A 12749-nucleotide genomic window follows, 5' to 3' on the forward strand; every position below is an offset into this window, starting at 1 on the left:
TGGGTAGGGACCCCACAATCAAACCGTGGCACATTGTGGATAATTCTCAAAAGAGAAAAGAGCCAGAAATATTTGTCCTGGATACACAGACACACATTGAAGATATTGAAGAGGGCAAGGAGGTGTGAGGGTCAATCCGGTGAAAACCTCTACACCTGGCAGCGAGGCACTGTTCCCAAATGATGATTATAAGGATGTTCAGCAACTCATCGTGGAAGAGACACTCTGTATTGAAGCAACCAAAGGGACATGTTGCTGTGCAGGCAGGTGGGATTGGGAACTGAGCAGGCTGTGGCCATGTGGGGAGGTATGGAGGTGGTGCCATAGTGAGTAGTTGCTGTGCAGAGACCCAGGGCTGGGGACTGAGCAGGTAGTGACCATTTGCATCTGTGAGGAGCGGAAAGTTGCACTATGCAGTCGGGGAGTAGGAGTGGCAGTAAGGGACAACCAGAGGCTCTATTTCACTTGCTGGGTCTGTCTTATGGTCAAACACAGCATTGATTTGTGCACAGATAGCAATCAAATCTTCCTGGGAAATGGTGTCAAAGATTCACCTGATGTACTTATTAATTTTGTCACAGAGATTCCATGGCAGGGCTGCTGTTGCCCTGCTCCCATGATAGGACACTTTCTCAAACCAGCCTTCAATATATGCTGCCAGAACCAAGGCATCACATAGTTTGGCTGCATAAGGGCAGGGGAGGCCCCTCCCCCCAACTCGCCTCCAAAAGCTCAGCCTGGGTTTGATTGTTAACCTTCAGCAGGGAGTGATTGCAGCCTGTTGACAAGTGTAGGATTAGCAAAAATTGTTTCCTTGAGCAACTGCTACACAACTGTGATCCGTACTTTCTTGAGGAATCTCCCCCTCCACACACATTTTCCTCCTACTTTTTTAAAACTCAGCATGATCACAGAGGCTGCAGAGATCTGTGTTTGCTTCCAGGTGCATCCAGAGGCATGCATGTTTGTGAAATGTCACAAACTTTATCATGAAAAATACAGTCACTCTATTGTTAATGGTTACTTGTGCCGACTAGACTGAGGACTCAGCTGACTTTTACACCATCAGAGAAGGTACGGCAACTGAGGGAAAAATAATCCAAGGATGTATGATGATCTGTTGAAGGATTTATTGGTCACTCAACAAGTCAGTCAGAGAAAAAAGCAACAAAGAGAACAGAGACAAGCTAGGGCCAATCAACTGAGATGGGAGACCACTGAACTCAAGCCACAGCTCATGAAGGACAAATATGACATCCTGAGGGGCATAATATTGATGAGTAATAATAGAGACCATAACCAAAGACCTCCCTTGCTGAACTCTTTTTCTAGCAGCTGTGCCTCTATCTGTCCACATCACCATGCCTGGCCAAAAAGGTGCATACTACATCTAGCTCACTTACCTAGAGTTGTCTAAAAAATGGAATTACTGAGCTGTGAAACATTTTCTGGTTTTGGAAAAATGTTCATCCCTGTTCAGCACAACAAGTGACAATCTGGACATTTTTCCTTGAACAAATTCTGAAAGATTCCATTTCAAGAGAACTGAAACAATACTTTTAGGCGTGCTGCCTGCACGCATGGAAGGCACTTGTCGGTTTCATCTTCTCCCACTGACGAGTCTTTGGGTGTTCAGCTGGAGAGCTGTCATTTTGAATTCACAAATGAAATGCTTCCTAAAGGAGCATCAGATTTCTTTGGCAAAGTTTGAAATTTTCCTATGGAGAATCTCAGTTTTGTGAAAAGACCTTTTTCTGTCCCCCCCACCCCCACCTCTGCGCCTCTCCCCAAATCATTCCAATGGAAATCTCCCACCAGCTCTTCACTTTACTACTGTCACAGTTTCTCCATCTGCAGGATGGCTGTAGTAGTGCTTAACAACTAAATGTTGAGATTTATGGATGAAAATGCAACAGTTTGGCCCCGTTTAATTTTATTTTCTTTTGAAAGATTCTGCCATTTCTGAGAGATTCTGTATACTTAATGTAGTTATTTTTAAAATGCAACCACTGAATGAGTGCTAATTATATTTACTATATAAATATACAAATATTCATTCATACACACACACACACACACACACACATATCAATCATATAGTCAGCGCACAAATTACCCCTTTTCTCCATTGCAGTCTGTCTTCTGTTTGGGTACGTCTAAACTACATGGCTCTGTCGACGGAGCCATGTAGATTTGTTGTTTTGACAAAGGCAAATGAAGCCGCGATTTAAATGATCGCGGCTTCATTTAAATTTACTTGGCTGCCGCGCTGAGCTGACAAACAGCTGATCGCTGTTTGTCCGCTCAGCATGCTAGTCTGGACGCTACCCTGCCGACATCAAAGCCCTTTGTCAGCAGCCCCGGTAAACCTCATCCCACGAGGAATAATGGGGCTGCCGACAAAGGGCTTTGATGTCGGCAGGGGAGCGTCCAGACTAGTGCGCTGAGCGGACAAACAGCTGATTAGCTGTTTGTTGGCTCAGCGCGGCAGCCATGTAAATTTATTTAAATCGCGGCTTCATTTGCCTTTGTCTATGTGTCTAATCTACATGCCTCTGACGACAGAGGCATGTAGCCTAGACACAGCCTTTGAGATGAAGAATTGTTTCAGATATGTTGAAATTGTATTATTTGTAGTCTTGCTTTGTATAAATTAACAGCAGTGTTAATATGCTAGGAAGAATTTTAAACTTACTCCTATGCTATAATGATAAATACATATTTTAGTTTGAAATGTGTTGAATTTATATTTGTTGAGATTGGTAACCGTGACTTATGGCAGCCAGAAAGTGGTACCTGTATTTATTTTTCCATGTGGTTTTTCCAGTTTATCACTTGGAGTGATTGTACTGTTCTAGTTCAGAATCTCTCTCTGGCAAAAACATACTTTTCTTACATACTGTAACTAAGCAAAGGCAGTTTTGTTGGATGTATGAATATTTAGGAGCAGATGAGAACATTGAAATAATTTTGATTTTTGTGTAGCCTAGTGTTTAGGGCACTTGATTGGGATTCAGTAGACCTGAGAGCTAGTCCCAGTTCTGTCACTCATCTGCTGGGTGACCTGGGTAAAGTTATTTTACTGTCTTGTGCCTCAGATTCACTATCTATAGAATGGGGATAATTATTTTTGAAAAGTTGTTATGTAAGAGCTGCTTTTTGTTTGTTTTGTTTGGGATTTTGTTTTGTTTGAGTCAGTCTCTCGGGATGGCATGCTTATTCTTTAATTCAGCAGTTTGTCAACTTTTGTAAAACTGCTTTTTTAAAAAAAAGGAATATTCTAACAGGTAGTACAATAATATATTGTGTTTTTGATTTTATGTATATATTAGGCTTACGGAATTTGAAGACACACCAACAAGTCAGCTAACTATCGATGAATTTATGAAGATTGACTTGGAAGAGGAGTGTGATCCTCCTTCATTTACTGCTGGTCAAAGAAAATTAAAGATACAGGAGGTGAATTCTGTCAGTACTTTGCACTTGGAGCTGCTTGTGTTTCTGTTTGTTTTTAACTTTGGACATAATAGTGTGCAATGTCATGATGGATCAGTTTAGCCTTAGCTATTGCTGCCTCTACCATCACATTCTCATGGGGAGAGTGGGAGGCATAGGCGGAAGCATTCGCAAACAAAATTATAATTTTTTTATGTACTTGCTGGGTGATGGGCACACATGAAAACCAACCACACATTAAAATGTGTAAGATTTCTTCTATGCAGTTTTCCCTTACTCCTCCTGAGAACTAGACTCATCCAAGTACCTTTCAGTAGTAGTAATATTAATAGTAGTATTCAGCTCAGTGAAAATCAAAGGCAGTTGGTGATCAAGTAGCATAGAATCAATCATAGAATCATAGAATACTAGGACTGGAAGGGACCTCGAGCATGACAAAAGCTGTACTCCTGTTCTTAGCAGAAATACTTATTTTCACAAGAAGTTTACTGTTGAGCATCTAATTTTGATGATATGGTTTTGGATCTCTGTGCCCCATATCCAGTCTTTATCCCCATTAGGAAGACAATTCTGACATGGATACCAGATCTTCATTTGGAGCATGGTTCAGAACTATGCTTAGAATGGAGATTTGGCACGCAAACCACGTGATTCTCTTAACTACATTTAGTTAGTTGCTTCTTGCCTACCTGCTCTGCTTGAGTCTTTTCACTGTGCTCATCACTTTGCACTACTGTCAAGACCTTTTCCTTACAAAATTGTGACCTCTCATATGACCAGATAAGCTGATTTTGTTGCATGTAAACCTTAAGGATTTGTCCAATATTTTTCCTTTTCTCATGCTAAATTGTCTCTTCTACCCTACTTAGTAAAGTTCATATCTGGAAAAGTAGTTGCTTGTTAATTGGATCAAAAAATCTTGCAAGTGCTATTGCTGGAGATACTCTTGGATGAGAAATATGTCATTGCTTAACATTTTGTTTCTAACTTGTGTTATGTAAAAATAAATATTGGCAGTAATACTAATTAAATTGCATAGCTAGAACCCTGCAAATCCACAGATACCTGCATCTGCTGTTGTGGATATCAGCGGCTCATTATTGCAGATACAGATGTGGATGCAGATTCAAATTTTGTATTTAGAACACTGCAAATTTCAGATATCCGTAGGTATCCGCATCCATATCCATGGATATGAATGCGGCTATCCACAGCTCGTTTTTGTGGATGGAAATGCGGATACAGATTTTGTATGCAAATAGGCCTTTATGCATAGCATTTGTTTTGTGATACAGTATGCAGTACTTGAAAGGCTGGTTTCACGTGTTGCTTAATTCATTTGAGGAACGCTGATTATACAGTTGTTTTAGAAGAAAATATTCTGTAATGGTTCTAAATGTTGTTTCAAGTTGTTATGATTGAAAGCGAACTTCCTTAATATTGGTGGTGTTATGATGTGCTTTGAGGACCTTATTCAGAATCTTGGTAGATATGTTTTAGACCTCAGTCTCCACCTCTCTTCTTGCCCTTGCACATATGTGGGTTTTTGTTTTCTGTGATAGCTTCTGCATGCAGTATTGGTGGTAGGTTCTAATTACTATAGTCATCTGGGCTTTGTGTGTGCAGATTTCTGCTATTTGTCTGCACTGTTAGTACTGAAATAGTGTGCCTGTTTAGGAAGGAGTGTATTTGCTCACATGTGGAGACCAAGGTTCCCTGCAAGCTGTGCACTTGCATGGGTGAACAGCCCTTTTCTGAGCCCCACACAGATGTTCAGAGCTCCCCGCACAGGCAGGGAGCTCAGCAGGGGAATGGAGGTGCGCGGCACTTGTAGGGTTACCAGATGATTTCAAAAAAATACTGGACACACTTGATCTCAGATGGGGGTGGGGACCAGCCGGGAGGGGAACGGGGCTGGCCGGCAGGAGGTCGGGGGGAGCGGCTGGCCAGGGGAGATGTATGGGGGGGGGGGGAGAATGGCTGGCAGGAAGCAGGGCTGGCTGGGAGGGGGTTGCAGGGAGCAGGGCTGCCCGGGGGGGAACCGGCAAGCGGGGAGCAGGGCTGGCCAGAAGGGGGTCGAGGGGAGTGGAACTGGCTGGGAAGGACTGGCCGGTGGGGAGCGGGGCTGGCCTGGGTGATTCCCAGGGTGCTGCCTGTCCTGTGCACAGTCCTGACGGGGCGCACGGACGAGTCCGGCCCTGGTGATTCCATCCTGCTGTGGCCCCACTCCCACTCCCACCCCTCTCCTTTCTACTATGTAGTTGCATACTGCCTGGCTAGTAGACACGCTCAGGCAGTAAAACTTATTTAATTAGAAAATACTCGACGTTTATATGTCCAGTATTTTCTCAATTTGTTTCCCGGACAGAAAGCTCAAATACCGGACTGTCCAGTTCAAAACCAGACACCTGGCAACCCTAGGCATTTGCCCTCTTGTAGGAGCAGGAGCAGCAGAAGTTGGTTTCAGCCTGTTCTCCAGGGCTGGGCAAAAGATGATCTGCCGGCAGGATCCAGCTGCCAGAGCCTCAGCCAGCTCCCTGCCTGCCCTGCACTCACTTGGCACTCCAGAAACCTGGATGCAGGACTACCTGTGTGCCACGTGTGAGCATGTGGAGGGAGGGGCAACAGGCTTCTCAGTAACGCCTATTCGCCAGTTTCGACCAATAGCAGCTGCCTGTTTGCAGAACAGACAGCATGTGAAGTGCCCCATCTCCCTCATCCCCTGGGCTCACAGCATTCAGTTTAGAACAAAAGACATGGCTCCTGCGGCTCCCTTGAGCACGTACCGGGGCTGGAAGGCAGGGACCCTGGCTAAAGAACCTGCCGGTCTTCTGGCATAGAGCCAGGTAAGGTCTTCCAGCCAGAGCCTATCTCTGGTACCCCAGCCCCCATCCTTCCCACCAAACCTCTGCCCTCCTTCTGTCCTCCCACCCCATGTAACCCAAACCTTTTGCACCCCTGCTCCAGCACCTATATACCTTCCCAGATACTGCATCCCCTCCTACACTCCTCCTCAAGTCACACCCCCCTCTCAGACCTTGCACCCCAATTCATTATTCCTGGTCACAGCCCAAATCCCTGTGCCCCCCCCAACCCTGTGCCCCAAGCAGCAGCGCCTTCCCAGGCCCTGTATCCCCTCCTCACCCCAGTCCATTGCCCCAGGTCATGATCCCCTACTTCACTCAAACTCCCTCCCAAATCCCACGCCCCAATCACTTACCCCTAACCTCCATCCCAGACTCCCCCACCTTCTCCATTAATGTGATGAAAGAGTGCTGCCCTCGACCACTTACCAAATTCTTGGAGTGGCCTACCTCTGTGTTAATGGCATAAGGTAAGAAAGAAAAAGATTCTTTTAACAGAATTTTTTTGAGTTTTGCAGATATCTAAAACTCTGATCTTAATGATTTTTTAAAATCCTGTGTTACTGGTTAATACATGGTAAACTGTATTGCATTAAGGCCAGATCTTTGCTATCTGGTAGAATTCTAGCTCTTATGAGTGAGAAGCAGCAAGTACTAGGTGTTTTGTAGGATGAAACTGTATTTGCAAGATCTCTGAAACATGCATCTGTCTGTTAGAAAGGATGATGCTTGTACTTCGGGGTCTCAGAGGGTAGCCATGTAAGTCTATAACTAAAAAAAAAAAGCCCAATAGTCCTGTAACACCTTATTTTTGTTAGTCTATATAAATAGTATCATGAGCTTTTGTGGGCACAGCCCACTTCTTCAGCCAAGTGTAGTGTTAATTTTCTTTTTACTGGATTTCGTATTAAATAATCATAAGCATTGCTCCTTGTTAATTATCCCTTGTTTTAATATGTTTTCTTTCACAGTATGTACTATTTAAAATATATATTTATATCTACGGTTTTTGTTGGTACTGGTGGGTGCACATCCACACACTACCTCAATATTGGTGTTGCACATAAGAAATTTCAACCCATCCAAAAGAAAATTCAACCCACCAAAAGATGGAAAATCTTAGAGGGAACACTGGTGGAGAACAAGAGGAGGTTCCATTAAAAGTTGCCATGAAATAGAACATAGCTTTTTGAGGAATAGCCAGCTCATAATCATAAGAACATAAGAAGATCCAGACTGGGTGAGACCAAAGGTCCATTTAGGCCAGTATCCTGTCTTCTGACAGTGGCCAATGCCAGATGCCCCAGAGGGAGTGAACACAGCACGTAATCATCATGCGATCCCTCTCCTGTCATCCATTTCCAGACGGAGGCTAGGAACAACATTCCTACCCATCCTGGCTAATAGCCATTGTTTGACCTAGCCTCCATGAATTTATCTAGCTCTTTTTTGAACCCTGTTAAAGTTCTGGTCTTCATAATATCCTCTGGCAAGGAGTTCCACAGGTTGACTGTACTATGTGAAGAAAAATTTCCTTTTGTTTGTTTTAAATCTTCTGCCTATTAATTTCATTTGGTGACACCTAGTTCTTATAGTGTGGGAATAAGTAAATAACTTTTTCTTACTCACTTTTTCCACACCAGTCATGTTTTTATAGACCTCTATCATATCCCCCCCTTAGTCTCCTTTTTTCTAAGCAGAAAAATCCAAGTCTTTTAAATTTCTCTTCATATGGGACCTGTTCCAAACCTCTGATCATTTTTGTTGCCCTTTTCTGAACCTTTTCCAATGCCAATACATCTTTTTTGAGATGAGGTGACAACATCTGCACACACTATTCAAGATGTAGGTGTACCATGGTTTTATAGAGAGACAATAAAATATTATCTGACTCATTCTCTATCCCTTTTTTTTTTAATGATTCCTAACATTCTGTTTGCTTTTTTGACTGCCATTGCACACTGGGTGGATGTTTTTGGAGAACTATCCACAGTGACTCCAAGTTCTCTCTCTCAAGTAGTTATAGCTAAATTAGTCCCCATCATATTGTATGTATAAGCGCTGGATTGGTTTTATTAGTATAGTTACACAGAGGAATATGTTATCTATCTGTTCTAGTTTATTTTTAAACCATATCAGTTATAGATGATGAAGCTAGAATGAGGTTAAGGTTGACAGTTGAAAGCTAATCCTCCAAAGTTTTCAAATTCTTTTTTGTTTATTTTCAGATATTTTGTTTTTAATTTAGAGTATTTTTGAGTGAAATAAAATTATAATCTGAACACTACAGTCTCCAAAATTCTTGAGTACCAAGAACACCCATTTATGCTGTGGGTATGCAGTACCTCTTAGAATCACTCCAAACACGTTTTAAAGTTTGTTTCCACCATCACCTAGATCACACATTTATCTAAGTAATTTCCAATAAATGAGAAGGAGAGGGTCAAATTCTCTTTACAATGAAGTTTCTTCCGGCTTACACAGATCTGAGTTAGCTGAAATGGGGGTTTGCTGCTTTTTAGCACATCTTTTTGTTTGATATTGAAGTTGTGACTTAGTCTGTTAGAGTGAAATTAATATACTGTTACAATCACAGGTTTATTACTCAACTGCATAATCAATTAGTATAAAATACTATTTTTATTATTAAAATACAGTTTGCACAAAATATTGCTGCTTTAAGACGTAATGTTTTGGACCACTGTGTTAGAGTTTGGTAATATTTTCATAAGAGAAACTAGCTGGGCTATGAGCAAAAGAGAGCCGGCATTTAAACACAGGTATCTGAAATACTAGTCTGAGAAACAATAGAATGATTATTAACATTGGGTGGTTTCTAGTGGCTGGATTGTTTTTGGTTGGTTGATTGGTTGGGTTTTTTTGTTTTTGGATCCATGTTTTCTCTGAACTGCTTATGTCCATCCATACCTACAGGAGATTTCCCTTTGTGTGGGGGAAATCTCCCATCCCCTAAGCAATTGAGCTCCACTACAGCTACATTATGGATTTTACTCTGGGTAATGGGAGTTAGAGTAGGTATCCAGGTTCTCCAATTTCTGCTGGGGCTGGATGGCTGAGAATTAGGGAGCTGCAACTGACTCCCTGCTGTTACTCTCTGCTATGTCTGAGCTGTTTGGTTAGAGGGGACAATTGGGGCCTCATTTTAGATGTGCTGGTGTGAAAGTTACTTTGTCAGGTAGAGAATGAGATTTAATCAATGCTTTATTTCAAATACTATTTTGTCTGTCTGGTATGTCTTGGATTACAAGCTCTTTAAGGGAAGAAATGTACCTTACTCCCTTTTTGTATACCAAGTGTATTCAAGTCTCTAAATAGAGGCACAGATACTACAAAAATTAATCATAGCATATTCATATGTCATTGTTACTCATTTTTTTTCAGCTTGAGAAAGTGCTGTCAAAAAAGCTTGAAGATGTTGAAGGTATAAGTCCTATTTAATACATTATATCACTTAGCTGCATCTTACAGTATTAATGGTTTCTGAGCTTTATTGTTGTTTAATTGCCACAGGTGAAATATCAAGTTACCAAGATGAAATAGAGAATGAATTAGAAAATAGTAGGCCAAAGGCAAAAGGAGTATTTGCAAATTTGACTAAGGATGGTAAGTATATAAAAGACTATGAATATTTTAAAAGTAGCAACAGAGGTCAAATCCTACTCACGCTATTTTGTATGATATTTTGTTATGCTATGTACAGTTCCATTTTTATTGTTGTGTATTATTTATATATATTCAGTATACATACATTATGCAGTCAGATGTTGAGTACAACAAAACCTTTCAGTCTTGACTTACACTGGAGCTCTCTGAGGAATGGAATGCATAGTACCAACCCACAAAATGCCGTGCTTGAAATATCAGACATCATCTTTAGTAGTACAGTACTGGAATTCACCAAAATTGTATAAATTTAAAAAAAATACAGCTATTGTAACAGCATGAAGAGCTATAACAAATACTCCCAAAATGCAGTTTATCAGGGGTGCTGTTGGTACATAAGTTTGTTCCTGTTTAACATGACATTTACTCTAAACCAGTGGGCATGTTCCAAGGCCCTTCGTGCCTCTGTATTCCCACACTAAAGTTTATACAATGCCATTTATAGGTTGAATTTTAGTCTTAATTATCACAAGAAGTACTTAGTTCCTTTTACTAGAACTACTTTTAGTATTATGATAATATAAAATTGCTCATTTTGTGTTATTACTGTTTTCAGAAGACATATTTTGAAAGCTAAGGCAATGGTTTTAAAGCAGATCTGGAAATTCCATATATTCATACATTGTACATACATTGTACAATTGTATAATACAGTCTGTTCTTCTGCAGATTGTTCTCCTTTAAGTGAGCTGGTTTTCATTTATTTAGTTTTATGTAACAGATGGCATGAAGTTATTTGTTTTTTTTTCTTTTTAAAGAATCTATAGAAGATAATAGTGCTAGTGTATGTGGAGAGGAAGAGGCACAAGATGAAGAACTAGAAGCAGCTGCTAATCATTTAAACAAGGACTTTTATAATGAACTTCTCAATAAAGATAGATTAAAGAAAAATGAAGGGAGGGACTGCAAGGATGGAAATGATGCCCCTGTATGGCCACCTGCATTAGAATCTCTCCTTGGTCCACTTCCTACTGCTGCCAGCCTTGGAATAACAGAGTCTATAAAAGAGTGCATATCTACTAAGGATGGAGACCACAGTAAGTACAAGACTAATGTAAGCTGAAATTTAAAATAGAAAAGTCAGACATATGGAAACTGTTGTGATTTTACTGTTTAACTTTAATTTCCAGTTACCTGTCTGGTTGCAGACACAGCAATTCTATGAAATGTCCTAAGAATGCAAAGACACAGGAATTGACAATCTTGATCAAACCCTGTGGTTCTGCTGGCCAAATATATTGTATTTGACACTTGCCAGAAGTTCCTCAGGAAGGTTGAGGATTTATATCACTTACACTTAGTTAAATATATTAAGGATGTTAAGTAGCAAGTAAATGACTAATCATGTACTTGGTACAATTTGTATCTAGTGCACAATTAGTTATTAAGAGGCTGCTATGGCTCTGCAGGCAGCCCAGCTCCTACTATATTTAAATTGCAGAGTCACAGCTGGGGTACGTCTGGGACCTGACATGAGCTGTGACAGAAGAAGTCCCGGCTTGCGCCAAGTCCAAACCACTGCACCTTTGCCTTTTAAATGTAGCAAGAGCCACCTGGGTGTTAACACATTTAAAAGGCAGAGCTGCTGCACCTCTACTTCCCTAGTCCCTCCCTCTCCCACCTTCCCTCACCGCAGAGACTGTGGTGGGGGGGGGGAGGGAACTGGCTTTTAAGGGGAACAGGCTTCCCCCAGCACAGTGTCCTCTGACATAGATGCAGCAATGTTGGGGGAAGTGCGAGTAGTCGACTTGACTATCTAGTAAGCTTAGGCTTATTGGGTGTTCGACTAATCAACTACTCTTTTACATCCCTAAAATATATTGACCTTGATATTATATTTGACATGAATATTTCACATGTTGCAGATACTATGGCTTTGTCTACACACAACAATTTAAAGTACAGCCACGACAGTGCTTTAAACTGAAAGAGTGGTCATGGCATGATGTTTGAGGGGAGTAACGAACAGCATTGGGAACGTGGATCCCAGCACTGTAGTTTGGTTCACACTGACATTTGTTAGCTCTGTAACTTGCTGCGATCAGAGGTTAGTGGGTATGCCGGGAAGGTTTTATACCCCTGAGCCAGAAAGATACAGCGTTGTAAAGTGCCAGTGTACTTGGCCTATATTACTTTACCTGATACTTCCAATTAGCAGTATGTGACAAGTGAATTTTTAAGTACAGTAGGAATTAAAACCTTAAGTACCTGTGTTTAGCTCAAAACAGAGACATCATTTTTTTAGGAAATATTTTATTGGAGTCAAACAATTCTTAGTCAAGAATCAATCCAGTATATTTAATTCATTTTTAGTAGTTTATAAAGTTGCAAATATTCAAAATACTCAACATACAAAACAGTGTATGCGTTTTTCCTGGTATGCATGTTTATTAATACTTTGTTTGGCATGTTCAATTCCTTCATCTCTGATTCCTGAAATCTTTTTATAGCATAGTACTCAAATGGAAAGTATCAGCTGTGTTGATCAATTGAAAATTTCAATTTTTCAGAAGTCAGAGGCTCCTGCAAACAGTCAGTGTGTTCCCTTTTCATGAGTAAGCTGAAACTGTGGAGTTTCCTTTCTTCCTTCAATCCTAACATATCTGGTGAAAACTTCATTCTTTTCTACATTACAGTAAATTTTCCATTCCATAAAGCTTATCTGTCTTTGAATCTGTTTAGTCAGCAGATTGAATGAGTAGATCCAACTAAATAGACTGTGTCTTAATTTAGCTCTGACAGAAC

At 40.9% G+C, this 12749-nt stretch overlaps 1 protein-coding gene across 11 annotated transcripts in view; it reads left to right on the plus strand.

Moving 5' to 3' along the window:
• BRF1 (BRF1 general transcription factor IIIB subunit) overlaps positions 1-12749 on the plus strand; it is a 270488-nt gene that overhangs the window by 153666 nt on the left and 104073 nt on the right. For all 11 annotated transcript variants that reach the window (XM_075926416.1, XM_075926414.1, XM_075926415.1 and 8 more), the window contains 4 exons: positions 3333-3459; positions 9723-9762; positions 9852-9944; positions 10763-11041. In XM_075926416.1, the coding sequence (XP_075782531.1) occupies positions 3333-3459; positions 9723-9762; positions 9852-9944; positions 10763-11041 (539 nt within the window). The remainder of the gene's footprint in view (positions 1-3332; positions 3460-9722; positions 9763-9851; positions 9945-10762; positions 11042-12749) is intronic.

This window comes from Pelodiscus sinensis, chromosome 4 (assembly GCF_049634645.1).
Source record: "Pelodiscus sinensis isolate JC-2024 chromosome 4, ASM4963464v1, whole genome shotgun sequence".
Lineage (NCBI taxonomy): Eukaryota > Metazoa > Chordata > Testudines > Trionychidae > Pelodiscus > Pelodiscus sinensis.